General features: G+C 44.7%; 1 protein-coding gene across 1 annotated transcript in view; it reads right to left on the minus strand.

Annotated features, from left to right (window-relative positions):
• CSMD2 (CUB and Sushi multiple domains 2) overlaps window positions 1–26,424 on the minus strand; it is a 336,176-nt gene that overhangs the window by 230,983 nt on the left and 78,769 nt on the right. The window contains exon 4 of the mRNA XM_074562714.1: window positions 22,044–22,156. Coding sequence (XP_074418815.1) covers window positions 22,044–22,156 — 113 coding nt within the window. The remainder of the gene's footprint in view (window positions 1–22,043; window positions 22,157–26,424) is intronic.

Raw genomic sequence — 26,424 nt, forward strand, 5'->3', positions numbered from 1 at the left:
CATTGTCATGGAAACAGGATACAGATTTGCTTTAAAGGGCACTCAAAGCCCGTTAATGGGAAGAGAAAGGACTGGGACTGAGCCTAGGAAAGACGGCACCTCAAGATCTCAGAACCCGCCTGAATCTGGTTCCACTACATGGCACAAACCTACTTGTTGCTTAAATTTCCCATCACTGATATTATTAAAGCTGGATGTTTTGACTCTGATGATACAGTTCTACACCGAGAAAGATCATACTGAAAGAGCTCACATATAACCACCAAAATGCTATGTTAGGTTCCCAGATGCAAATAAAAAGGAGGAAAAAAGGCACACTTCACTGAACATTCCACACGAAACAGCTCAAAGATAATTTCTTCCACTTCCATTGTCCCCTGCCACTTTAGTTACGCTGTTTACATGCAATACAAGCCTACCCTCTCTAAGGGCAAAGAGGCAAACCCTACTTAAACCTGGGGGGATGGTGTAGGGGGAGCAGACGCTCACCCACCCAACCCCACATTCCCTACTGCAGGTGCTACCGCGGCTGAGAGGATGGCAAAGGAACAAAATCTGCTTATTGCAGACGGTTCCCCGAACCTGCCTACCCCAGAAGAGGGTAATGCCCAGCTTCTGGGACTATCAATTTATGCCTTGAACGTTTTCTATTAAGAAAACACTGAATGGTAATCTAAACAGTCTTCAGCTCTTGAACCCTTCAAACAGCCAAAGCTCATCCAGGCAAAGCATGGACGTTCAACCCCTCCAAATGCTCACATTAGGAAGAAGAATTTACACAGCACCTATTTGACATGAAATTCAATCTAAAAAAGTAAAACCTCTTTTCTCTGGAGCTATGCATCAGGCACTCAGAGGAGAAACGCTAGGAAGTCAAAGCAACGCTTGAGTGGAAAAAAATAGGGCTCATTGTAAAAGATAAACTCGAGAAGGCGACACATAAGCCTCATACTCGGCAATAGCTCACAAAAGCCTGTAACAGATTCACGGAGCAGACTCTTCTGTGACTGCCGTCACACTCTTCACTGTACTAGCTGAGCCGAAACAGATATTTTTAGACTAAAACCCTTATATGAGCTGTTCATCTTATTACTGCTTCATTCCATTCATTATGGTTTTAATCATGTCCAAACAACTGAGCTATTAAATAAATTCCAAAGCAGCACAGCAGGCTGTGGCTTACAAAAGCTAAAGATCAGAGCAGCAGGAGAGAAAGGCTACTTTGGTCGCAGATTAAACCTTCCCACTCTCATAAAGCAACTGCTGGACTCAACTGCTGCATATTCAGGATTACGGCCATTTCTCAGTCCCTCCCGTCTCCTGCTGACATCGTAAAAGACATTCAGGATATGATGTACTTTATAGAAGTTACAGGCAGCCCACAAAGGAGGGAGGAAGTTGTAGAAGCATCTTTTCAGTAATGAACTCCCCGCTGCAAGCGCCTTTGTTAACCTCCACTAGAGCACCTGTGAAGTGCACGTTTGTACACTGCGACACCTGAAGCCTTCCAGACAGCTTCAGCATCTCGTAAACTGCCCCACACCGCTGCGACCACACAAGAGACGCTGCGCTGCACACCTTCCACCGCTTACAGCAGAGTCATTGGAAAACTTTGAGCGATGTTTAAAGACATCCACCCACCTGCTTCTGTAAACGCTGAAAGGTTTTACTGAAATCAGGGAAGCTGTTGTGCCACAAGTCAGAAGGAAACCAACATCCCACTTCAAAGACCAGAAAGAAACTGCTACTGTCCTACAGTTCCCACAGAGGCAAAAAACGTGTCTCCCTACCTCTGCATCCCGGTGTTCGGGACAGGCAGGCCCTGGAGCAAGAAAGTTTACAGCCGGTGATAGTACCAAGACATCATAAGTCTTGTTGTTACATGTCGTATTTCTGACAGAGGCCTATACGTGGATTAAACAACTAAAGAATATAGGGAAAAAGTATATTTCCTAAGCAAGGATTACACCTGCCATTCATCCTCAGCCCACCTCAATTCCTCGTCTTTCAAAGGCAAGGAAATGAACGCTCTTAGTTCTTCAGAGCTTTCGTTCCCCAGCCCAGCCACGCACTTTCCCACAACAGCCCCCACCCTCCTTCCCAAACCACCGCACCCAAATTCTTCCACAAAGGATCATTTCAACCAGACAAATTATGTTCTACTAGATCTCTGCCTCCAATCAGAAAATCTATTCTCTTGATCAAATGCTTCAAACCTCACTTAACTCACAATTTTTCCTCGGCTCCTTTCGCCCCCCCAACTCCTCTGCTGAGACAGCAGGTTCCAGTGGTCCCACTGAGGAGCTCTCAGGAGACCCGGTAGGAGAACAAGGAGCCTGAGCCCGAGGGCCCTGAAGGTGAGCGGCGGAACAGCCAGGTCTGCTCCAGCCAGCATTACCGACTCCTGTCCAGTGGAATTTCAGCTGTGACAGTTTACCAGTGCTGGAAAGCTACCCGAGGCTTGAGTAAAATTGGATATATTTCACAGTACAGAGACATAACAGAAAGCTTAACAACATGTGGCATTTATATTATATTTTATATGTTCAAAGCATCATTTAGGCATTACCTGCAGCTCAAGGGACTGGTCAGCCAGGCTGGAACTCTATTTAGCATTAGTTCTCATGGGATTTCCGATAATGGATTCTTCACTTGTGCCAGAAATGCCATAAAAATAGATCTGTTCAGGGGGTAGCGTAGCTTCTATGCTTTTATTGCAGACTGCAGTCTCTAAAGAAGAGGATACGCTTTTTCAAGCTCTAAATGAAGTTTTCCTTTTAATTTGGTTTCTAAGCAAAAGATTGCAATAGTCCTCCTTTTATCCAAGACATCCGTCTCCTTTCAGCACTACAGCCTGAAACAAAGAGTCCCAAGGAGAATTAATGGTATCACTTCTGTGCACACAAGTTGCACCAGGCTTTGTTGTCCTTCCAAACCCGCCTGGGTTCCTGGGTGACCTGCTCTGGGTGACCCTGCTCTGGCGGGGGGTTGGACCAGATGCTCTCCAGAGGTCCCTTGCAACCCTACCATTCTGTGATTCTGTGTACTTTGGTCCAATGCACTGTTGGCAACACAGATTTTTCCGTAAAATATAAAAATTACAGCTATTTTGCCCATTGAGAATCTGCTCACACATAATTACGTGTTTGGAACGAGAAACCTGACTTCCACTAAGTTTTTGTTTTCACTGACTTTCTTGCCTACCAGCTGCCTGAGGCCACCCGCTCAGGGGGACACCAACCTGCACACGCATCGTGAACACAGCAACAGAGGAAGATACTGAAGATGGTTCAGGATAAACGCATCAAGAAAACGCACGCGGACAACTTGGTCATGTGTTCACAGAGCACAACTGTAATGAGATTACTACACGAAATATGCTAGCACAAACTCATTTTCCTCCCACTGTATGTTCCTGCAAGGCTAGCCTAATTTTATAGGATGAGAGGTTGTGTGGGAGGAACAGGATAAAAGTGAGATCAATGTTTGTAAGAAATTTTAATTAGCATAAAGGTTCCTCTGTGATAGTTTACAGAATTAAAAAAAAAAACATAACAGAATGTCTGGAAGATTAATTTCAGGAGAGTCTGCGACCTGGATCTCTGTCCAGGACACGCTGAAAAACGTACATACAACAATTTGTGACACAGCACGGAGAACAAACGGCTCTCTTCTTAGACACCTACAGGGTAATTTTGCCATCACCTTTATGTCACTTCCATTAGGACTACGGAGACTCTTGTGCTTCAAATACCGTCTGTCTTCTTACCAGGGAGTAGGACTTACGTAATTTTTTAATATAAAATAAGAATTTGCTCAACACCAAACTACAGCATCTATTCTATTAGAATACAGGATCATTCCAAATGCCCAGTCTCAGACGTTTCTGAGCTCTAGCCCATGTACAAAGCATGAGCACTAAAGTGATTAGTCCGCAGGAGGTGAAATTTCACGGAATTTAATGACACAGCATTGAAAAGAAAGCTCCAGCAGCGAGTGCTCAGGCTGAGCAAAAACACCTAGTGGTCTAAAACGGATAGAAGGGTCAGGAGAAGGCTGAACCGTGAGATGTTCCCATGTTCAGAAGATAAACGCACAGACCTTTGCATCTTCCACTACAGATGGTCTGCAACTGAACGCCCAGCCATGTAAAAACCTACCACCTTCACCTACAGAGTGGGGAACTAAGTACAAATGGAAAGGAAAGCAAGAGTAAAAAAAAAAAAATATATATATATTCCTGCATATTTTCTTCCTCTGTAAGACCAAAGAAAAACAATCACGTAATTAATGTGTTCTTCAGCAAACAATTAGGAGACATTATTTTCATATATGCACCTCAAACAGGGCACAGAGGAAAGTTATGAAGCCTGGAAAGGGAGAAGTATACCAGTTATATTTCAGATGTTACATGGCACGTAAACAAGCATTTGAAAGACTAATCTTCTTAAAAGCCGTCAGACAGAAATAACAAGGGAAAAAATGCTCAGAAACTAGCCACTTCTTGCAGCAAATGAGCTCTAATGGATTAGCTGGAACCCATGTTTTTATGCTTTTTATACCCACCCTCTTTTTCTTCAGCTTTTGTGCTAAGCTGAAAATATCCAGCCATCCCACCCCTACTGTTTATGGAAGTAAGGACAGGACTGCCAAATTCCCCACCCTCCATTCTCAATTGCTTATTATCAAGAAATGGAGGCCACAATATTGAAGAAGCAACGTGTATTTATATCTCTTTGGCAGAATGATCTCTTTTGAATAAATGAGCTCATATTTTTCCCAGTCCGAAATATACTAATGGCATGTGATTTGTCAGCTGGATTCAGTATTTCTCAACGCAGAAATACCTGGATATGAAAACCTGGCCCATCAGTGGAGAAATACATGGATTTACACCAATGCTATAAAACACTTCTCAGAGCCAAAATTGTAAATTCCATTATAAATCTTAGCACAAGCTGTGCATGAAACTGTTTTGGCCTTGAAACCAGTGGAAAGATTAGGAAGAAATAGCTAGAACCTCTGGGAAAAATTAAGACCCAGCCCTGCAAAGGAACAGAAACGGGGCTCGGCGCATCTCCCGGGGGGGGCTCGGCACTGCCTCCCCACCCAACGGGGCACAGACCAGTCTGATCATCTCCCCGCTGCAACCAGCTCCGCAGCCGCGAGACAGCTCCTCGCTAGAAAAAACTAAGAGTCAAATCAGCACAACTGTACCCAAAGCGTACGAAAACAGTACGCGTTAACCCTTTGAGTGAAAGGCATTTCAGCAGACCTGCTCCGTCAGCCAGCCGTGGCCCAGGTGGAGGGACGACTGTGGGGAGAGAAGCAAAGAGGGATGAGACCAACTGCTCAGTTACATCCCTACAGATGAGATCTCTCGCCGTGAAATCTCCGAGATAAAGCACAGCACGGCACTCCCCCCGGGGCAGAAGGCAGTCACCGTGACTTTATCAAGTAACTAGTTATAATTTTCATGCAAATAACGAGAATAATCAAATGACTATCACAGCTGTGTCAGCCTGAAGAAAATAACATCTATGAGCTGATCAAAGCAAGCAAATGACCTCACAGAAAGCACGTTCAAGATGTTATCTGTCCCTTTGCTTTGGTGTGAGCTAAATACTAAAAAATAAAAATAAAAAATACCCGTCAGTGTTTATAACTGCACAGGTGAGGCTGCCACAGACTCTGCACACCAACAGCCTTCCCTGAGCGCACATTATATTTACGGTCAATATTCGAGGGGTCACGCGCATAATGTGTCTGTGTGTTAAGGAATGGATGAAGCTGCTGAACGACGAGAAAAAGATAAAACGATCAGAAAGAGCATTTCAGTGGGTTTTGGGGTCTGGTTGGGGTTTTTTGTTCGTTTGTTTTTCTTCCAAAGCAGAGGTGGTTTCTTATCTCCTCTGACTGTCGAACCCCAGGATAACATCACATGAAGTTGAGCTTTCCGGCATTGGCAGGTCTATTTTACTGCTGTTTTAGTTAGAAAAGCGTCATCTTTCCGAACTGGTCTTGGCTGTGGTGGTTTTGTTGTGTGCATTGCTGTTTTTAATGTAAAACTCACAGGACATGAATTATCTTTTACACCACTTAATCCCTATTAAATTTAGTTGAAATACTGGATTAAAAAATTACTACTAGTCTACACACAGAGGGCATAATTGCATTCCTCGTGTCTTTCAGAAACCAATCTAAGAACAACATGATGAATTTTATGACTGGGATACTCACACACAGCTAATAAAAATTTACACTTAAGGAAATAAATGCCATAAGTAACACATTTTGCTTTCCATCTACTGCATAAATTAAAGGGCATACACTTAACTCTTACAAACTAAATGATTTCTCTTATAATGAAGTTTATACAGCGTGTTACAGCACTGGGCTGGGCCTGTGATGGTGCAAATCAGGAACTTCAACTGACGTTATCCATTTTGACCACCTACAGTTGGCACAATTATGTTCAGTGCTCAGGAAAAAAAAAATAAATTAGTGTTTTCTAAAAGCATCCTCTTTACTGAGAGCTAACTGGATAGCAGGGATTTGATGGGAAAAGGTTGAGGCTGCACAGAGACGTGCCTGTGAGTTCACACTGGGCACTTCCCAGAAAAACATGCACAAAATTTTATATTAGAACCCGATCTAATTCTCTTTTAAGAGAGGTTCAGTTTCATTCCTTTCAAGTGGGCATTGGTCATATCAGACCAACATATCTAATAACTAAACACCATTAAGTAATTAAAGTTTTTGCAATCAAAATGTGGAATTACTAGATAATCATTAGGGATTAAATACTCCCAGTACAAAAGGGAACGTGTAAAAGCCCATTTTCAGGAAGAAAGTGGAACTTGTTGCAGTTCTGCATATAAAATCGGGGAGGGCAGACTGCTTACACCAAATGTTACTATTTTCTGCGAGTTTTTCACTTTTCCACTAAAAGTATTTCTCAGTGACCAGAGTTATCTAGCAAATGAAACAGGCTGAAGAATTTTCTCTAAATATTTTAATCTGTAGTATGGTTTAGATCAGCTTTTCCGTTGTATTTTATTTTCGGTTGTTGGATTACCCGTTATTTTATACCAGGCTTTCCTATCATCTAGAGAGAGCAGCACTTTCCACGGCTCGGTACAGCACAGCTACCCAGACAGACGGGTCAGATCTGTTAGTACTTCCACAAGGTGAAAGAAAGCCAGGTTTTGCTCTACATTTCAAGGATTACTGATTGACAGGCCCTACTCTTATGAATAATAATAATATCACCGAGCCTGTCTGTGCTTGAACAATCATTGTTTTTGCTCTCTAATAACACGGCAGGGTTTATATGGAAGGCTGGAGAGTGTAAAGCCACAGTGACCTTCCCCGCTTGAGAAGAAGCTGCTGAAAGTGACGGCGGATTAAAAACCGGAGCAATTGAGATCATGCTCCGGCCCCTTCATCTCCAGACACACCAGCCCATAATAAGCAGAACGATAACAACAAACTGGGATTGATGACACTCCCTTCCTCCCCCCCACTCTCCCCCGTCTTCAAACAGCATTTCACCTCGCCATTTCTAATGCCTGGGGAAAGAACCAATTCGCGCTTTCTGCGCTGGTTACGCGCTCCCAGCCTCCCTGAGCACAGCCCCAAACGCCCCGAACACTGAAATCATCTCGGATCCGGATGGCAAGGCAGATACCCACGTAAAAGTACATTTTCATCTAGATATTGACAGTGTTACAGGCGTTGTTTCCCGACATCACCCTGAAATTGTCATTAATACTCTCCTCACACAGCGGCAGCTCCTGCTCGGAGTGAAGCATCGCCGCTGTCGCTCAGCCTCACATATCTCTACGTGGCACTTTCCAGACACACAAGCTGCAGGCTCAAGTAAATAAATGCCTTTTCCCCAGTTTTTAGATATGGTAACAAATAGCAAAAATTATAAAGGCAGTTGATACTTAAGACACGAGGAAAATATGAAATCAGGAGAAAAATCTTCTTACACATGTACTCTTTCTATTTATATACAGGAAGCTGAACCATTACCAACACAGCTCATATCTGCATGAACAGCTTTTGTACAGTGCAACACGAAACACCCTGTTTTGAGTGAAGAACAGAAAAATGAGTGCCTCGACTGAAGTAACCAATGTGTTCAAGCAAAGAGCAGCACGTACCCCTCCAGCTGCACGCAGCTGTACGCAGTCCCGTGCTCTTCGGTATTAAAATTACAAATTTCAGTTGAACATAGCCTGCATGAAGGGATGTGTTTTGGTGGAAGAGAAGGAAAAGGGGCTTTTTTGGTTTTTTACACCTTAAATGGCTGACAGCTAATCATACTGCTCTCTTCATCAAAATATTATTCAAGGTGAGAATGCACGGTAATCAGAGAGACACAGATCACACGTAGCATGTGCATGTGCTTCTGGAAGCAGAGATAAAGTTAATTAAATCCTCATTTAATTTGAATTAAGATGGATTCACTCTACTTGAGCTGATCAAAACCCTAAACCGAAAGGTATACCGCACAGAGTTGTAGCCTTTTGTTATTTAAGCTTTCCTGAGGATACATTAATTGCGTAGACTAATATATACGTACAGGCCTTTTTCACATCATCTGCTTTAGCTCTCAGCTTCTCTGCTTTCCAAGGAGTAACATGGGTGACTGGGCAATAGGGGGGTCCTGTCCTGCTCCTCCCGGGGACAGGACGAGCGCTGGAAGAGCTCTCCCGATGCACCAGAGACGCCTGTGTGACACCCCCTGGGTCACAAGTGCTGCACACGCAGGAGTGATGAAAAGACCAAAGAAAAGGGATGTAGCGAAGGAGGAGGAGATAAGAGGTCAAAGCAGAGAATTACAAGGCCAAGAGCCACCCCCATTCCTACTCAGTGTCAGGGCAAGAGTGGAACTGCTGGAGACCTGAACACTGAGCTTCTCGTGTTCAGTCAGTCCCTCATCCAAAACATGATGCTTTCTGCTTAGCACAGCCCAGCCCTATGGAAAAGCAGAGAGAGAGGACGCTTCTGTCCTCCACCACCGTGAAATCCCTCCTGCTGGCCTGTGTCCTGGTCACCTGAAGAGGGGCTGGGGGTCCTTCCACTTTGTTCCTACAAGAAACCACCAGGAGTCACCAGCACGTCAAAGCTTAAGCTACAGCTAGAGCAGGGCTCTTCCAGGGAGGTGAGCCCCGGCAAACCGCGTGGAAGTTATTTACTTATTTATAGTCAGGTTCTACTTGGACAGATGACATTTTAATCTCAAAATTGGAAAGAAATACCGCCAGGTAAAGAAAAGGGGAAGGAATTACCATCCAGGCTAGGTGGATTTGAAGGGATTGAGAGGAGATGTCTCACAGGAGCTTAGATCCAATCAGCACATGTCAGAGGATTTTGTGGGATAGGTTTTCTGTTCCTCGGTCAAGCAGGTTTCCTTTCGGTGCCTCTGCAAACTGCGCTCTATTTCCCTGCCACCACTGCTATGAACAGCATTCAGCTCTTAGCAAGCCACCAAAGCAATGCTGGCCAGCCAAACCACTGCCGCTCTTCCTGCGGGAATTGTTTGCCTACATAATCAGAAGTCCACTAGGCTTCTACTAATGGAGAAACTGGAGCTTAAAGCTAATTCTTCCTATCTAAATTGCTATATATAGACAACTGTAGTCAGTATTTTCAGCAATACACACACTCAACTTCCTCTAAAGTATATCTGATCTGTGTATCAGATGGAAGATTTATTTATGTGCCTAAATCAAGGTGTAGTCTCAAATAAATATCCCACTAAAGAAAAAAAAAAAAAGTATGGGCCACTGAAAGCCATTTAAGACAATGAGGATTCTTGCACAAGCCCCAGCTGGTACAAGACAGCCACAAGCCAATCTCTCCAGCTGAGGACCAGCCCCAGTGTTCCTTTCTTCATGCACAGAAACAAACCAATAAATTTTATAGCCATTAGAACAGTGATCTCTAAAATTACATTTGTGAATCCTATGGAGCAAGAAACATTTTCCAGGCTGGTGGATTTCTGCAGGCAGCTCCAGGACTGAACTAGTATTCAAACCTCTGGTCACATCAGAAGGCCAAAATAATAAAGCCTGCAGTTATAGAGAACTCCGAGATGCTATTTCAGCACCTCACCTTCCTTTTTATAGCTACCGTGGTTGTACCTGCTCGAGCACCCTGTGTGTGTGTAAGGATCCAATGGTAATGAAGGACGGACGAGCCTTTTAACCAAATTGGCTTGGCAGCAAGTCTGAAATTTTCGCACAGCTCATTAGTAGTGACTTTTTATGGAAATGTATGCTGAAACAAAACCAAACGCATCTAACAACTACATGTTCTGCAAATAGATTCCTTGATTGAAAAGAAATAGCTCTCTATTATATGCAGGGAAAAAAAAGGAGCAAGAAGGGAAGAAAATGAAGGATTTAGGAAAGCGCCGCAATGAGAGTCTTTCATGAAGTACCCTCCCGCTGCGGGGCTCAGCCTTCCAGGCACTGATTCTCAGCATCTTTCACCTGTCCAGTCCCGTAGAGCATCCCACAGGTCAGGCAGGTACATCTCAAGCACAAATGACCCTCCATTTCCAAATGCCACGAAAGCAGAAGCAACATCAAAGTCTCACAAATTCTTTAGTATTTTCTGCACTACTTCCATGTGCTCTTCCCCCAGAGGGGCTGACGACGGAGCAGCGGTTCCGCGAGGGCAGCAGCACTGGGGCCTCCTCGACAGCACAGTGTCCCCGCATCAAGGCTGAGCAAGTGTCACTTGACGTTTGTTTAAATGCTTAATACTGGATCTTATTTGCAAAGCATTAGCATTCCTGCTCTCCTGCGTCTGCACTGATTGGTCTCATTTGCATATGCAAATCAAATGCCAGTATGAGACACTTAATATTCCCTCAACTTCATTTAGCGCTGCAGCAACATGGGTCAATATCTCACTCCATCCCCCAGTATGTGGGGAGGGCTCTAGCTGAGTCAGCAAATGCTAATAAGCTTTGCTGCTTTCAAGTCTTAAAATCAATTAGTAGTATATTAAGGCAGACTTGCTGGGAGCTCATTTAAGTAATAAAAATCTTTTGTATAGCTAAAAAGGAAGAGAATAGGAAGGTTGACTCTTCCTTCCCCAGGGAGTTGTTTTAATCGGAAGCCACAACGGAAAGCGATGCGTCTGCCACAACCTTGGCAGGAGCAGGGAGCAGCTCCGCCGTTGGCGCTGGCTGGAGAGGGAGAGCAGTAAGGGTATCTGAAAAACACAGTCTTTAGCACAGGTTTTTCTCCTGCCCTTGCTTGAACAGAATTAACATACCCAGACAGCAAGAGGAATTCAGAGCGGCAGATCCACAGCCACCACCCCTCTGCCCTTGTGCTCACGACATTAATCCTGTGCTGCGATGGCACTTCGCTCGCATTGACGTGTACAGAGCAGTGACACCAGGCTGTCACAGCACACAGCATCCTACCCAGGAGCACAGGCATCCGGCACTAACGCCACGAGCTGCTGGGAACACGCGCTGCCATGAGAAGCTGCACGCTCGGCTTCGGCCAACGAATGGTCCACCACCACCCTGGCCTCACCCACTGAATTCCCCCCAAACCCACGTGCTCCGGGTTCCCTTCCCCACCCCAATGGGTGCTCAGCACCAGCAAAGCTCTGGAATTAAGTGACTGCACCAAGATCCACGGCAATTAGAGCAAACCCAACTGACAGGTTGGACGGAGCAGCCTGGGCTGGTGGGAGGTGTCCCTGCCCAGGGCAGGGGGTTGGAACCAGATGAGCTTTAAGGTCCCTTCCAACCCAAACCATTCTGTGATTCAATGACACCAGGTGTCAGTCGCAGGCTTGCACCCCTCCGACAGCAGACGGAGCACAGACAGCTGATTTTAAGGTATTTCCCCTCTCTGTGATGCAGCTTCTGCGCCTCACAGGGCCCAGCGCCTGCTGCTGTGTTATGATGCGACAGACGGCACCAGCCCCACCAGTACTTGACCTTGCAGCACCCACGAGAAGCTCACATCAAAGCCAAACTGCACCCCAGCTGGCGACTGAGCTAATTTCAGCTTTATTTGCATCTGAACATTCCCCCCACATAAAGAAAAGAAGTGCCTGTTCATAACCAAGTGCAAGTGTGTCCCTAACCACACTTCCCTGGGAAATACCGCGGCCAGCACAGCTAGTTACATTTATTTCTTCATCTTCTAATCGAGATTTTTGTTTTATGAGTGCCAGGCTACCTGGTGTAGCACCAAGCTCATAAACACTGCAAGGGGCAAACACCTGGCTTATTTGCTTGACTCTACTTCAGCAAATTTATTGGACATCATCTGCCATCATCAGCCTGAGCAGCACTTACACCGGTTCCTGCCAAGGCTGTGAAAAATAATTGAGTCACCACTGTCATGCCAATTTGCCATTCATTTCCTTTCAAGGCTGAAATGCCACTGATGACTGGAATATGCTTCTGACCATGAGAACAGTTTCCTCCATGGAACAAAAAGGAGTAAACAGATAAAGATAACTGGAAATAAATGGCAAAACAGGCTTTACAAGCCAACATCAGATTTCTCAGGTGGCTTTTTGCCCTTTAAAAGTTATTCATAAAACAACTGCTCTTTGTCTAAACCACTGTCAAACTCTGAAGCAGTCTTTTTTTTTTTTTTTTTTAACATGACATCTAAGACTTCAAAGGTATGTACTCACTGTCAGGCCAACACCAGCTCTTCCAGTGCTAGCACAGGCCAGTACAAAGGGGAGCAAGAAGCCCTGGCAGGAACCCAGGCTAACGTGGGCTATCAAGACCAGCTGACTGACTTCGACCAACCAGATACTTTACTATTTCTCTCCGCAAGTTTGCATCCACCACTCCAACCACGTGGCTGACCAGAAGAGTTGACTGTGCGAAATGACTGTTTCCAATCTGCATATGGTACATTAAATGAAACAGTAGTTGCACATTGCGAACAGCTGATGACAAACAGGGACACGGCTACAGAGCTGAGATATTGTGGAAAAATTCCAAAGAGCAGCTGTAAAAAAAACATCTGAAACCATATGACAGACAAACCTATTGCCAACCAAATTTTTTACATTAGGTAGAAAACACTTAATTGGAGACAGAATCAATCCACCGCTATGCTTTAAATCTAATTATAAACGCACTTCTCTTCCAGACGCTACACCATGTAAAACAATCCTGTCACTCAATATTATTGACAATGCTGCGCTGCCTTACTGCTGATGTGGTATCTTGGTTTCTCACGTAGCCCAAATACTAATACCTTGCAAACACGCAGCAAATCAAAGCGCCCTGTGCCGACGGCGGGGCTGCAGGGTTTGGCACAGCTCTGAGAGCCCCCCTGCACCCCTGGGATCCCCGGAGCGAGGGGTGAAGCCAGCGGTGCAAAGCCCCCTCCTCCTGCTCCTCCCCACCACTGCCCACCGCCGACCCGTGCCAGATGTTGCGGCACAGAGGAGCGGGAGGCCCAGCTGCGTGGGGTCCGTTACCCTTTAGCTGTCCATCCTTCGACAGTGTCACCGCACCGCTGCCGCCCTCCCCGGCGAGGCTGGAGCTTTCTGCTTTTTCTTGCCGCTCAACAGGCAGCAGCGATAGCAGACGGGTAACACCGACTTTTTGTTCCTATCCTTTCTTTCAGGCGTGATGCTCATTATGATCAACCATGCTTTTTTTAACCCCCCTGCAGTCAAATGGATTGGGGCATTGCAGACGTAGGAATATCAACACTCAAACACGACCCGTTCAGTTCTTGCTCTGTTTCTAGAACAATCAGTTCTTTTACAGCCATTTGGAAACGGCAGTGTGACTCATAAGAAGTCAACTCATCCACAAACCTGATAAGATACAAACATTAACAATAAGATAGATTAAAAATGTGTATTATTAAGAAGTGCATGATGCTAGCCCAGCCAATTTACGATCTCAGCTGCTGATCTCTTTGGCTGGTTTGAATGCTCTAAGCAAGTTACTGCAGCAAAATAAACTAATATAACAATTTCTGGTAGGTAGAATTAGATGAGAACTCCAGGGTCGTCTGCTACTGTCCTCCGCTATTTCATTGCTTCTCCATATGGTGGGCCTACATTCAAAATACGGGCAACTTCTCTTTATAGCATTCCATATAATTTGCAACTATCAGGATTTAAACTCTTCGGAAAGGTTTTCAGGTTCTGCCATTCCACAATACAACAGATGGGAAGTTTTCTAAAATTTAAATTAATTACAAATTTGAACAAATTAACTATTAAAACAATAATATGTATTGAGCACAAAAACCTTCACTTTAGTATTTTTATCACCGATTCAATACAACTAATTCTATCAGCACATTTTCAAATGGGCAACAGTATTTTGTACCCACATGACGGAAGACGCGGGAGCTGGGGCTGCTCCGGGACAGCAGCGTGAAGCGGAGCTGGAGGTCCCTGTTTGCAAACAAACTAGCGGCAGATGAAAGATGCTGAAAGGAACAACCCAATGGTGTATCTCTGCTGCAATCATCTGCTGCGATTTACAAACAGTGACGAACATCTCAAAGTTACAGTGTTAAAGCCTCTTAGAGACGAAAGGGCATTTTGAACCCCCTGTTTCAGAGTGTTGGCACATTCACGGAAACATCATTTTATGGCATCCCACGCTGTTCGTCCCCATAGCTGTATCACTACAAATTGTGAGGGCTACAAACTTTTCTTTTTTCTAATTGAAACTTTAGTTCTTGAGAACAGCTCTTTAATAACGAAACTTAATAGGGTGGATTCAGCATGGAGTTCTGGCCATTTATATATTTAGGAATCATTTTAGCAGTTACAACCACCACTGCAGTAAAACACCAAACAGTCCAGTAATACTGCTCCAGCCCAGAACAAGCAGAGCACTCTTCACCTGAAACTCAGAAATTTTAAAGCAATAAATATTGTGTAAATGGGAAGACAACATCAGTATGCTAGACTAATTTTGTATTTAGTGCCCTATTAACACTCATAAATTTGGTACACACCCTTTAATATTCCCAGTCACGAAGCCACTCGGATTGTGTGCCTGAAGCTAAAGAAAGCACCTGCAGAAGCAAACCAGCAATGATGGCAATCACATTCACCATCCCAATAGGAATTTTCTTTTTTCCTTTTAAAGGAAACACGCAAGGCCATTAGACTCACTACTCTGCGCTCTCTGCCGACTCACCAGACCTACCTCCCGGCGGCATCACGGCTTTCCCGGGGAGTTCTCCCTGCCGAGCACCAGCTCCACCACGACCCTGACTCAGCCCGAGACACCCAGGGAGGGGAGCAGGGAGGGATCAGCCCGAGGGAAACACAGCTACGTCTTTCCCAGGTCACAACCGATACTAAAATTAGGAGGCATAGTAAACAAAAAGCCACTAAGACAAGGTACATTAAACCCAACAGATAAGGATGAAATGGTCAAAATCGCAGGAGCAGTTCACTGAATGAGAGGTAAAGAACTACGTCTATTAAAACAAAACAGCCTTAAGAGGTATTGCACAGTCCTCGAAAGCTTTATGCCACACACTGCACATGCCCAGTACTAAGCAGACCAAAATAAAAGCGTAGCTGTTGAAGAGTCAATACGCTCCAGCATCCAGATCCACACGTTCAACTGCAGGGTTACTTAGTTTTTGAACACGCTAAACCATCCCTCGCAGAGATTCAATCACACAAATAAAGCGACGTCAAACTCGCAGACAAAAGGAGCAGCAGAGCAAGACTCAGAGCTTTCATCCTTCCCACTGCCACCAGAACAAGGGTTAATCTGGACTTTGCTGCAACTTGGGATACAGATTCATTTGTCTTGGTCTGAAAAAGGAGAAAAGCATGAAGCCAGTAAATTTACCAAGAATCATGTACGCTTCGAATTATGATTTAGGTACTGAGAGAACTGGGCCCCAGCTGGACCTTTAAATGAGCCCAATATGGTGTTTGCTCAAAAGGTAAATTCGCATAAAAAGTATATTTAGTTATGGCTTAAAAAAAACTGTTAGCCTATTCTGTACTAGCTGGGCAGTTCTGAAATTTATTTACGCAGATGGAGAATATGCTTTAAGCAGCCACCGGGCAAGCATGAGTCACCATATAACCACCGGGCAGCCCCCAGGGACGGCGTGGCCACCCCTCATCTCTGGTGGGCTGCTCCCACCGGTTTAGCATCCTTTCCTTCAAGGGGCTCTTGAAGCCTCAGAGACTCTCCAGTCCCCACAGCAGCATCAGCCCCAAGGACTGAAATCTAAACTGCTCCTGAAGAACTTTCTCGCAGCCCAGTGAACCTGATCCGAGCCTTCAGAGCCCAAGTCGTACTCCCAGCACAAGCAAATCAGAGCCAGTTTTTCAGAAACTCTTCCCAGAGTTTTACATAGGAGAGTCATTTTCAAAAGACAAAGAGAATTTGTGGGTCCAAATTCCTCCACTCTGGTCTTTGAAAAAAAGGGATCACTATCTCCCAATTTATCAAAGGACTTACAAAAAAAAAAATGCACCTTCCCAGAGGCCTTGCGGAATCCCCGGCGGGGGGCCGTGGGGTTCCCCCTCCCAAGGACAGCATCGGTCTTTACCATTATCAGAAGCTGTTTTGAACAGTTATGTGTTTTTACAAGACTCTTGAATACTCCCATTTCCAAAGACATAGAGAAATCAAAATAATCAGTTTGTCTTCCATTAATGGGGCAACTGTTACTATAAAGTTAAATTACAGATGGGAAAATGAGAAATGAAGCCGTTTCCGAGCTTGTGCACAGCAGCAATACAGCCACAGCGCCGGGAAATGTCCTTCAGGTTTAGCAAAAGGAATGGTCAAAGAGGGACAGGAACCAGTTTTTAATTGTATTTTCTAAATATGTATGCACAACTCCACAAACAACCCCCTGAAGAATGAGATATTTGCACTTGAGAAAGAGGAGGGTATTTATTATGAAGGAAAACAGCACCATTTACTTGGGGCTTTTTCCCTCTGTATTTAAACACTTCTAATTTCTTAAAATAAGCAGTGTTCTTCTAGGCATAATTGTTTCTTTTCAATCAAGCACTTAGTGTTTGCAGCTATCAAATTTGTTGCAGCTGTAATCAAACACGATGCCTTGGGAAGGAAAATCTTCACCTACTGTTAAATCTTGCTGCATCACACAGCAACAGAGTCCAGAGTCCAACACGCCCTGGTTCCAACTGAACTTTGCTTTTGAAAATAAAAAAAATGAACATTAAAACTCAAAAGGTTACACAGATGAGGATTCCTTAAAAGTATTCAACATCATCGCATTCCTCTTCTTTCAAATAGCACTTTCGCTGTTAGAACACAAATGCCATGACTGAAAATCCAATCCCATCTGAGAGAGAGAGAAAGAAACTGAGACACGGTGCAAAACTGTGACTTGAGAACATCCATATGGCAGGACAGGGACAAAGGTAAAGTGAGAATCTAATTCCTTCCTGGTCCTACCAGGAATCCACTGGACAACACCATCCAAGCCACAGCAGGACAGGTCTCAGGTGAGATCCCTGTGCCTTCTACAGCTTCCTGCACCGTTTGAAGCCCGCTCCTGGTCAGCAGCCTAAGGAAAGATCCGCTCTCCCCCTCGGGATACAGAGACGCCGTTTTCGGTCTGCAGGGCGCCATGAACTCAGTCAGCCACTGGTCTTCTCTGTGTCCCGGCTTCTCATCACAGCACTATCTGTCCTCTTGCCTCCTCCTCTGCTTCCTTTGTCCCCGTCCACCGGAGCGCAAGGTTCAGAGGCTGGGCTCCAAGGTCGGAGCAGCTGGCACTGCTCCGCAGCCCCAATGCCTGGCCTGTCCCTGCCAGCCACCAACACACCCCCAGCCTCGGCGGGACTTGTGACACACCGTGTCAGAGCAGAAGGAAGCTCCACGCAAGATACCCGGGCCCTGACTGCTCGCGTGGTGTTTGACAAACGCTGGCAGAGGCTTGGAAAGAAGGACCCATGCAGCCTTAAAAAGCATAAAGTTTCATTAAGCTCACGAGCCCCCGCGGTTTGTAGCATCGCTCCCCAGCCAGGCATGATAAAGAGCAGGTTCCGGTATCTCTCCTTAAATCCCTTTCTATTTTTCATACCCTCAAGACTAACAAGGCAGCCAAGAGGTAATGGTTTACAAATAATAATATGTCACTTTATTTTACATCTACATTAGTAAACTAAGAAAACCACCTGCTATTCATCATGAACTGTTATTAGCATTATTGAGGAAATGGTGTGGAATTTATATCAATTTTCCTCTTATTGTAAGAGACTTGCCCAATTTATTTTAAATGTCAAGTTACTATGTATTCATCAGGTGTGCGGCAGCAGTGATTGTAATTAATTTCACATTGTAGTCCAGGCGTGTGCCTTTAACATTAGCTTCACACATCTTGCAGGGGAAGCAATAAATGGAAGCATTGGTCATTTTTGGTCATTAAATCTTCAGGAATATTTTTCAGAAGATGAGAGTGGCAAGATTCACGTCCTAGTAAAATTCTAACTTAGATTATTTATAGCCGTCTCTACTTTGAAATTCTCCCGCAGTTGAAATTAAATGCAAGACTCTGCAACAGCTGGTTAGGATTTTTGAGAAGAATCATTTAGTCATAAAGAAAAGGAAAAAAATCCCATAGTCTAAGGGTGAACAAGGCTAATTGTGAAAACATGTTGAATTCAAGGGACAGTTTAACAGGGGAAAAAACAAATTTAACGATGCTAAAAGCATGAAAGTGCTTAATTTAAATATTTTCTAAATCGTACGTTCTGAAATGGAGCTTCCTAAGAACTGCTTACATTTAATAAAAGAATCTCTTAAGTAAGAAAATTACCTTCAAAGTATTATATTTAAATGAAAATGAAATTTTCTCTGTTCTTTCAATTCAGCAAGAAAAAGCTGACAATTTCTCATTCCCAGTCATCCTGTAATGGTTGCCCCTGTTTCTTTTTCCAGATGATCCACTTAATGACAGTTATTTGTGCCGATCTCGTCACGTCTCCGCTCTCCAACTGCGATTTGCTGTGGGTTTGCCCACTCTCACAACACCACACAGCAGCTCCTGAACGCTCTGCGTGCTCTCACGAACACTAATTCTTAACGGCATGTACAAGGAGCCATTCTGACCTTGTTTTGCAACTCAAACTGGGAACCCAAACTCCACAACCAACGTGAGATTGTGGAGAGCCACAGGTGGGAGGAGAAAGCCAGGTCTCAGGAGCCGGGAGCCTTGCACCCGGAGACGCTGCACCCTCAGCAGCATCATCCTGTCACAACCATTCCCACTCCTTGAGGGGCGGCTGGGCTGAGGAAGGAGGACATCAGCCTCTGTTTGCTCTCAACACCGTCTTCCACAGCAGAAGAACGACTATACAATCCCTACTGTTTGCTGAGCTTTGAAACAATATTTGGCATCTAGAGAAAAATCACAACAAACAGCAAGAGAGTGGAGAACAGGAAGAATCAGACAATGAAAGCAGACAGAAACAAGCTGGCAACACACACCAAACTAAATGAAGAGAGATGAGGAAGTCACCCAACGAGGAACAGAGGATTAAGGAAGACCTAGCAGCAAGGACAATAACATAGAATGAAGTCAGAAAAGTGTGAGCTCAAGAAGGGAGCAGCACAGCACAGCAGCCCCGGAGCTGGCTGTTCCCCAGATCCCAGTGCCATCGCTGGCACCTGCCTTTCCTGGGGCTCGAAAACAACCTCTGCAGACTTTCAGAAATTCACTCTGCCTGTCTGTTCTTAAAGCATCTCTAAACTTCTCACAGCGGAAACGTTATTTAATAGATCCCACCCCCGCTGCCCGCAAGCTATCTTTTTCAGCAGTGAAATGTGCAGCTGAACCCTGTGTCCTGAACCAACCAGAAATGAAGGCACAAATATATATGGTATATACAGGTATGAGCAGGAGATGTCTGTTGTTTTCACAAAACTGCTTGTAAGAGATCTTATCGTGCAGGCATCATACTAACTAGATAAGCAAGGAAGACGTTAACTCAGATAAAGCCAACCTCAATTTATTTATTTCCCAGAGGGTCGGGGTAGACAGACATCAGCATAAGCACAATGTTTTTGTGTCACTTCGATGCCTCCAACTACGTACTTTCTTCCTGTCTTCCTTTAAAAAAAATTCCTGAGATCTTTAGTTCCAATTTCAAAATTCTGTTTCTTTTGGTGCATTTCCCAGTGACTGCTTAAAGGGAGGAGGAGAATAATGAACACGCTTTGATAGCGGATCATAAAGGAGCCATTTACTGCAAGGACTCTGATGCATTGTTCTATCTTTAAACATGAATTATCGAATCACAAACTATTCACTGAGTCGTAGATTACCAATGTACTGAAATCACATTACATCAGCAGCATGTCCCTTTGATCAAAAACACACTTATCTTCTCTTTTCGTCTCAGTTAACAACAATCCAAATCGCAAGCAAGTCGCTTGTTTTGAGGCCGGCTGGAGCGGCGGGTTCGCCAGCCTCACCCTCTCCCTCAAAATGACGCTTTCGTTGACACCAATGCTCTGCGTGGCTCAGGGTACATTTTAAGAACATTTCTTTTTTCCCCCCCCAGAGATGCACTCAGTTGCCTGCCTTAAAGCCTCTTAACCACCAGTCAAATAAACTTCAGATAACTAAAAATATACGTGACTAAAGGGCAGCCCTGGAACAAGCCTTTGTACAAGATCACCTGCTGCATCGAGGCAATATAAAACCACAAAAGAAGCGTACAAGTAACTGCATGTAACTAAATGCCAAAAAATGAACTCTAAATGTCAAGAAAGTACAGAGACAGCTACGTGTCCTCTGTCACACAGTTGGGAGCCACGTACTGTCACGCCTGCTAGACGCAGTGGCTGCCACGCGTCCTGGCCGAGGCTCCGCAAACAGCCGCCGGACCTGCCTTCGCTCACCTGGCCGCGGCGCTGCCTGTCCCGCGGGCCCCCGCGCACCTCCAGCGTCCCCCGAAGGCACCTGCCCTGGCAACAAACAGAGCACGGTCTCCCACCGAGGAGAACCTGCCACACCGAGCACCTCCTAACACACCGATCACTTCCAGAATAATAAAAACGTCTCAGCGCCACTGCCGCCTCGAGGCAGAGCAAAGGTTTTAATCAGAAATTAAAGGGTATTTAAACAGATTTCCCCTGAACAATCGTCAAGTGCAGAAAATGCTGAGAGACTACAATATCAACTAAATGAAGGCATCTGCTTGGTTTAATGTATTGGGTAATTGTCCGGTAGGACTCATTACCAAAAATTATCATTAAGGCTGAGAACTTCTAAGGACTCCAAAGAAAAACATTTACAGAGATAGAAACAACATTCTAGGCTCAATAATCAACGCAAGTGTAACTCAAATTTCAAAATAGTTGATCTGTCATTTACCCAGCAGCACCAGCTCGTATTACGAACACCCACCTCCTGCTATTACCGTCTGTCACAGCTCTGATGACTTCCAGTGTTAGAGAGCCAACGTTTTCTGAAGCTACCAAGCCTTCACATACAATCCTTTGCCCCCACAACCACCAAACACTGGACATTTTTATGACAAGATACACAGGAATTTAAACACTTGGGGAGGAAGGTGCAGGGAAAAGAAAGGTGATATGTACGTGAAGGGAATGTGAAGGCAGAACGCAGTGATGTCCCAGCACTGGTCGCGCCGCCCTGCGCTCCCACTGCCGCGGCTGTGGCTAAGAGCGGCTGCACGGGGCACTGCGCTTGCTGGAACCTTGGAGATTCCACTGTCAAACCCCACGTTACCCTTCCTTCTCAGTCATTCTAGCTTTGCCGTTAGAGTAAGCTTCTGAAAATGTTTTGAGCGCAGATGTTGAGGGGGAAAAAATACATTACACTTGAAAGGAATCAGCAATTTGAATTCTGAAAAAAAAGGATAAAATTACTTAAGAACCAGACACTTCTGTCTTGGATTAAGTGTCTGCATATGTACATTTCCTGGTATGAACTCTGCATCTCAGTTTCACATCCTACCATAAACCAAACACGGATACAATTCAAGACAATTACTGCACTGGGCAGACTTACCTTCATAGTTTGCCTGGAAGCCTTGAGCACTGACCGCATAATCACTCACAAGCCACAAGGACAGCACAACCCCTGTACTCACAATAGGAGCAGGCAGCTGGAAACCCGTTAACCTGGAAGAAATCAAGAGGAAGGTTACACTCACCATTTCTGCCTTTGACCTGGGAGCAAACGGGAGAGCGGCAGATAGCCACCGCCTGGAGCGGGGGCTGAGAGCTGCAGACAGCCTGGGACTGCTTCAGACCCACAGCTCTTCCACAAGCGCCCGGCAAACCCGTCCTGGGCTTTTAACACCTTCTGGCTTACCAGAACAACTATGAATGTATTTCTTCCTTGACTGTCTTTTAAACCACTCTATCCGCTTCACACCATGTTCACTACCAACATCTGCAGCACGCCGTTAACCCCGGCTCTGAAATCTCAGAGCAGTCACTGAGCCCTTCGGAACAACCTTCCCCATCCGTGGAACGGGAGCAACGTTTAAGGTTGCTGAATGAGCCCGACACATTATTCAATAATGCTTATAACACATTTTGACAACTTTGGAGTAAAAATATTAGATAAGGGTCTGAAGTACTATATTAGCTACATTAAATTGAATACAAACTAAAATAGCATAAGAGAACAAGCAAAAAACTGATGTTACCAATTAAAGCCCATCAGGGTGGCTCTCTTCAAAATATTTGTTGTGTACTTTTTAATGGATAAGGTTTGAGGTTTCTAGGAATCCTCCCCAACCCTCTCCTGACTGTTCCTACAAGAACAATCCCAAGGACAGCACTTCTCACCCTCCATCCTAATATCTAATATGCGCCACAGTGAAGATTGTGATGGTTAACATCTCTCTACTCCCTGAGGAAACCAGGGCCCACAGACACATGGACACAAGTCAGAGAGAAAGAACCATATAAAAAAGGTGACCAGTCCAGTGAATGGACCACAGACCCATAGCCCAGGTGTCTTTCCCTCCCACCCGCTTTTCTCGCAGACTTAGAACTAAATGACAACTGTTAATTTTATCAAAAAAGTCTGTTTGGTAATGATTTTAAACTGGCATTACCAGATCCCAAACACTAAATCCCTGACACTGTACTGACACAGCCCAAGAACAGCTAACGTACATTTCTCACAAGCAATTACAGGTTTATAACTTATAAGCTTTCTCCTTACGCTTCGCTAAGGTGATTTACATAACTCATTTACAAAAGGAACGTTTGTTTTCAGGCGATCTCCTATTAGATTCCTGCCTGCCATTATCAAGGACAGACATTCGGGTGCCATCCCCGTTGCCTGACGACTCTCCTAAAACCAGACTTTCACAGAACCCCAGCAGCGGTGAGTGAAGGAATTGCCGCCACACGGTATCAGTCGGGATCAAGAGTACTCAAGCTGGGTCACAGGGACACAAGTAGCACGAGATAAACAGTCTGCGGTAAAAAAGAAAGTTAAAAGCTTCTTACACACATACTCAGAGTTTTATCCCACATCTTTTCATAGAGCAGCTTGTCTTAGAGGACAAAAGATCACGCATGATACAAAGCACTTTGACCCCTTAAGAAATACCTGTAAGTATATATTTGATCTCCCTCTCCTGATATATTACACAGAATACAAAAAAAAAAAGAAAGCACACATAGAACAAAACCAGCTCCTTCATTTTGGGGGCCACCATCCTCTGACCATGGGCTCAGGTACCAGTACACTCAATTCCCAGCCCAAGCAATTTCTCCCTAAAGCTGCCACCAGCCCCCTGGTAACTTCCAGAGAGCGGCTGAACTTTCCCACTGTTCTTGCTCTGTCCCTAATTTAGTAAACCTAAATATTATTTCGAACAGATTGAACACTAATGAAAGCTGACACACTCTGCCCGAGAACCTTATTAAAGCAAAATTTCCAGTTATTGGCAAAGTTCACGCAGTCGCCAGCCAATGATGGCACTCAAGTTTTAATGTCAGCAAAGAATTACTTGCCTGCTCTCCGCATAAAATCCACTGTCTGTACAAGCTGGAAGAACAATTGCTCCTGTTTATTAAAAATAAAAGCTTCTGGAATTTTTAAGGATTCAAGGTAGTTTTACCATACAGAGAACTGAGGAAGACTGCCATAGTTTTTATTAATTTGTTTTGCAGTTTAATTAAAATGGCTTATTAAAACCTTCATGCACTTAAAAAATCCAGGAAATGCATGGACCAGTTTTAATAAAAACAGAGAATGGACAGCAGAACCTGTCAATTTTTCTTCCTGTAATCACCACACAGTGATTTTTATCATTACCTAGGAATGAGTTAATGGCAGTCTGTGCTTTTTACATCCAAAGTAGATGCATTGTCTCTGAACTAAACATTTTGCATCATGGATTCTGTTCGCAATCTATGTACTAGGAGGACCCCACTTTGCAGAGGTTGCTTTTAATTCAGGGCAAGATCTCCGTGTCTGCTTACCTGTAAGGAAGAGCACATGTCCCATAGGAGTCAACGGGAATTAAGTGCTACCTGAAACAACACTGCCCTTAAGCATGTATTCCTATTTTCTAGTTACAGGGCCTAAAAAAAAAAAAAGGATGGCCTGTGCATAAGGGCATGAAATTGTAACTGAGAGTTTGTTCTCAGCCTTTCTACAGATTCTACATTGACTGAAGAGACAATTTTCATGGGAACCTCTGGGCTCCCTGAATCTCTAAAAATTAATAAACCCAACCATCTCCCCAGGCCCTTAACTTCATGTGGTCATTTGTGTCTGTCCAGTGTCCCTGGAGCAAGCAGAACAAAATGGGCTGCCTGACAGCTCAAAAGGTGACCAAACTCTGCCTTCCCCGTCAGATCAAACAGCCTTTCTGCCTGCAAAAGATGAAAAGTGTCCCCATTAGTGCTAGAACTAAACTCACTCGGAAGGAAGCAGGAAACACTGCTTCAGCAAGAAAAATACCCATACAGCAACTCCTACCCTCTATGCCACTAATTTCCTTATCACCTCCTGCAGTGAAAACCTGCACTAGAAATGAGATGAAATTCCTCGATTCCTCACTGGGAAGCGGCTGCAGTCAAAATAAAAGTTATCCCTCCTCTCAAGCCTTCAACCAACGCACACAATTGAAAATTTTTCCTTCTTCTGATGTCCTCATCTCCTCCAAGCAAGAGCACAGGCAATATCCTCTTGAAGAAACAATGATTTAACAAGGCTCATGCTCAAATCCCTCCTGTAAAACCTCATCGCTCCCGTTCCAAAGACCCAGAAACAGCCAAGCTTGGCAGGACACCCTGCCTTGTTTTGACCTGGCTGCTGAACTGTCCTCGTGCCTTCCTCCCTAAATCTGCAGCCCAGGCAAATTTAATGCATGGGGATCAACATGATGGCAGACAGAATATGAAATCATTCCCCAATGGCCTCACGCCTGAAACAGTAATCCTGACATCACTGTTATTTAGTGTAGCAATAAAAAATATATATACGCTAATGAGAAAGAAAAGCAGCAAACTCTGTTCCTTGTTTTTATTAAGGGCCATAACAAGAAGGTGAGGGCGGTAATAACAGCATGAATAATCATCTTCCATTTCTTCTGTACCTCTGGCCAAATGGATTATTGAGTGATTATCCCCTTAAGTTGCTTGGAGCCAACACTGATTGTGTGAGATTTTCAATGTGTTTTTCATTGGCTTAATTCTGCTCCTACTGTGAGGAACCAAACTAAACCAGTGCCAGAAATACCACTTCATAAGCCTGCCCTTGCTTCACAGTACAGCAAAAATCAATATACCAAAACAAATCAACACAGAAATCCTCTACTCTATTTGCATCCTTCTTCATTCTTTGCCCTCGGGTTTGCCACCAACATCGCAAATGTTTCTGGCGCGTGACTCCCCATTTGCAGCAGAACAGCAAGGTCTGCTCCACAGGAGAACCGATGTCAGTAAGACCTCGTTGCGGTTGTAACCACCACCCCCGTACAGGCTCCCCTGTAGCGCCACATGCACCAACCCCTCTGCACACCAGCGCCTGCCGTACACTGGGCTCTGGGTGCGAGCTCCCCGCTCCTCGGGGAGCCCGTTGCCTTGCCTCCGTGATGGACCACCATCTTCCCTAGTGCCACAAAGTCCTTCCTGCGTGGAAGACTGTCCCATGCGCCTGTGAAAGGAGTCAAGCACCAGACAAAGACCCACTGACTGCTCTGCTCAGCAGGTTCAACCCACAAGTGAACATTTCTTTTGCCCTCGGAAAAGAATGGTCAGCCAGGACAGTCCACATCTCAGCCCCTTTGCAAGCGCTCTCACCTCCATCTGTTGCATATTACACTCTTCCCCTGTATCAAGTACAACTGTATCATATACTGTGACGCAGGCTCCCGTTTTGGAGTGCAGGTGCCATAATTAAAACAGAGCACATT

The sequence above is a fragment of the Larus michahellis genome, chromosome 19, assembly GCF_964199755.1.
Source record: "Larus michahellis chromosome 19, bLarMic1.1, whole genome shotgun sequence".
NCBI lineage: Eukaryota > Metazoa > Chordata > Aves > Charadriiformes > Laridae > Larus > Larus michahellis.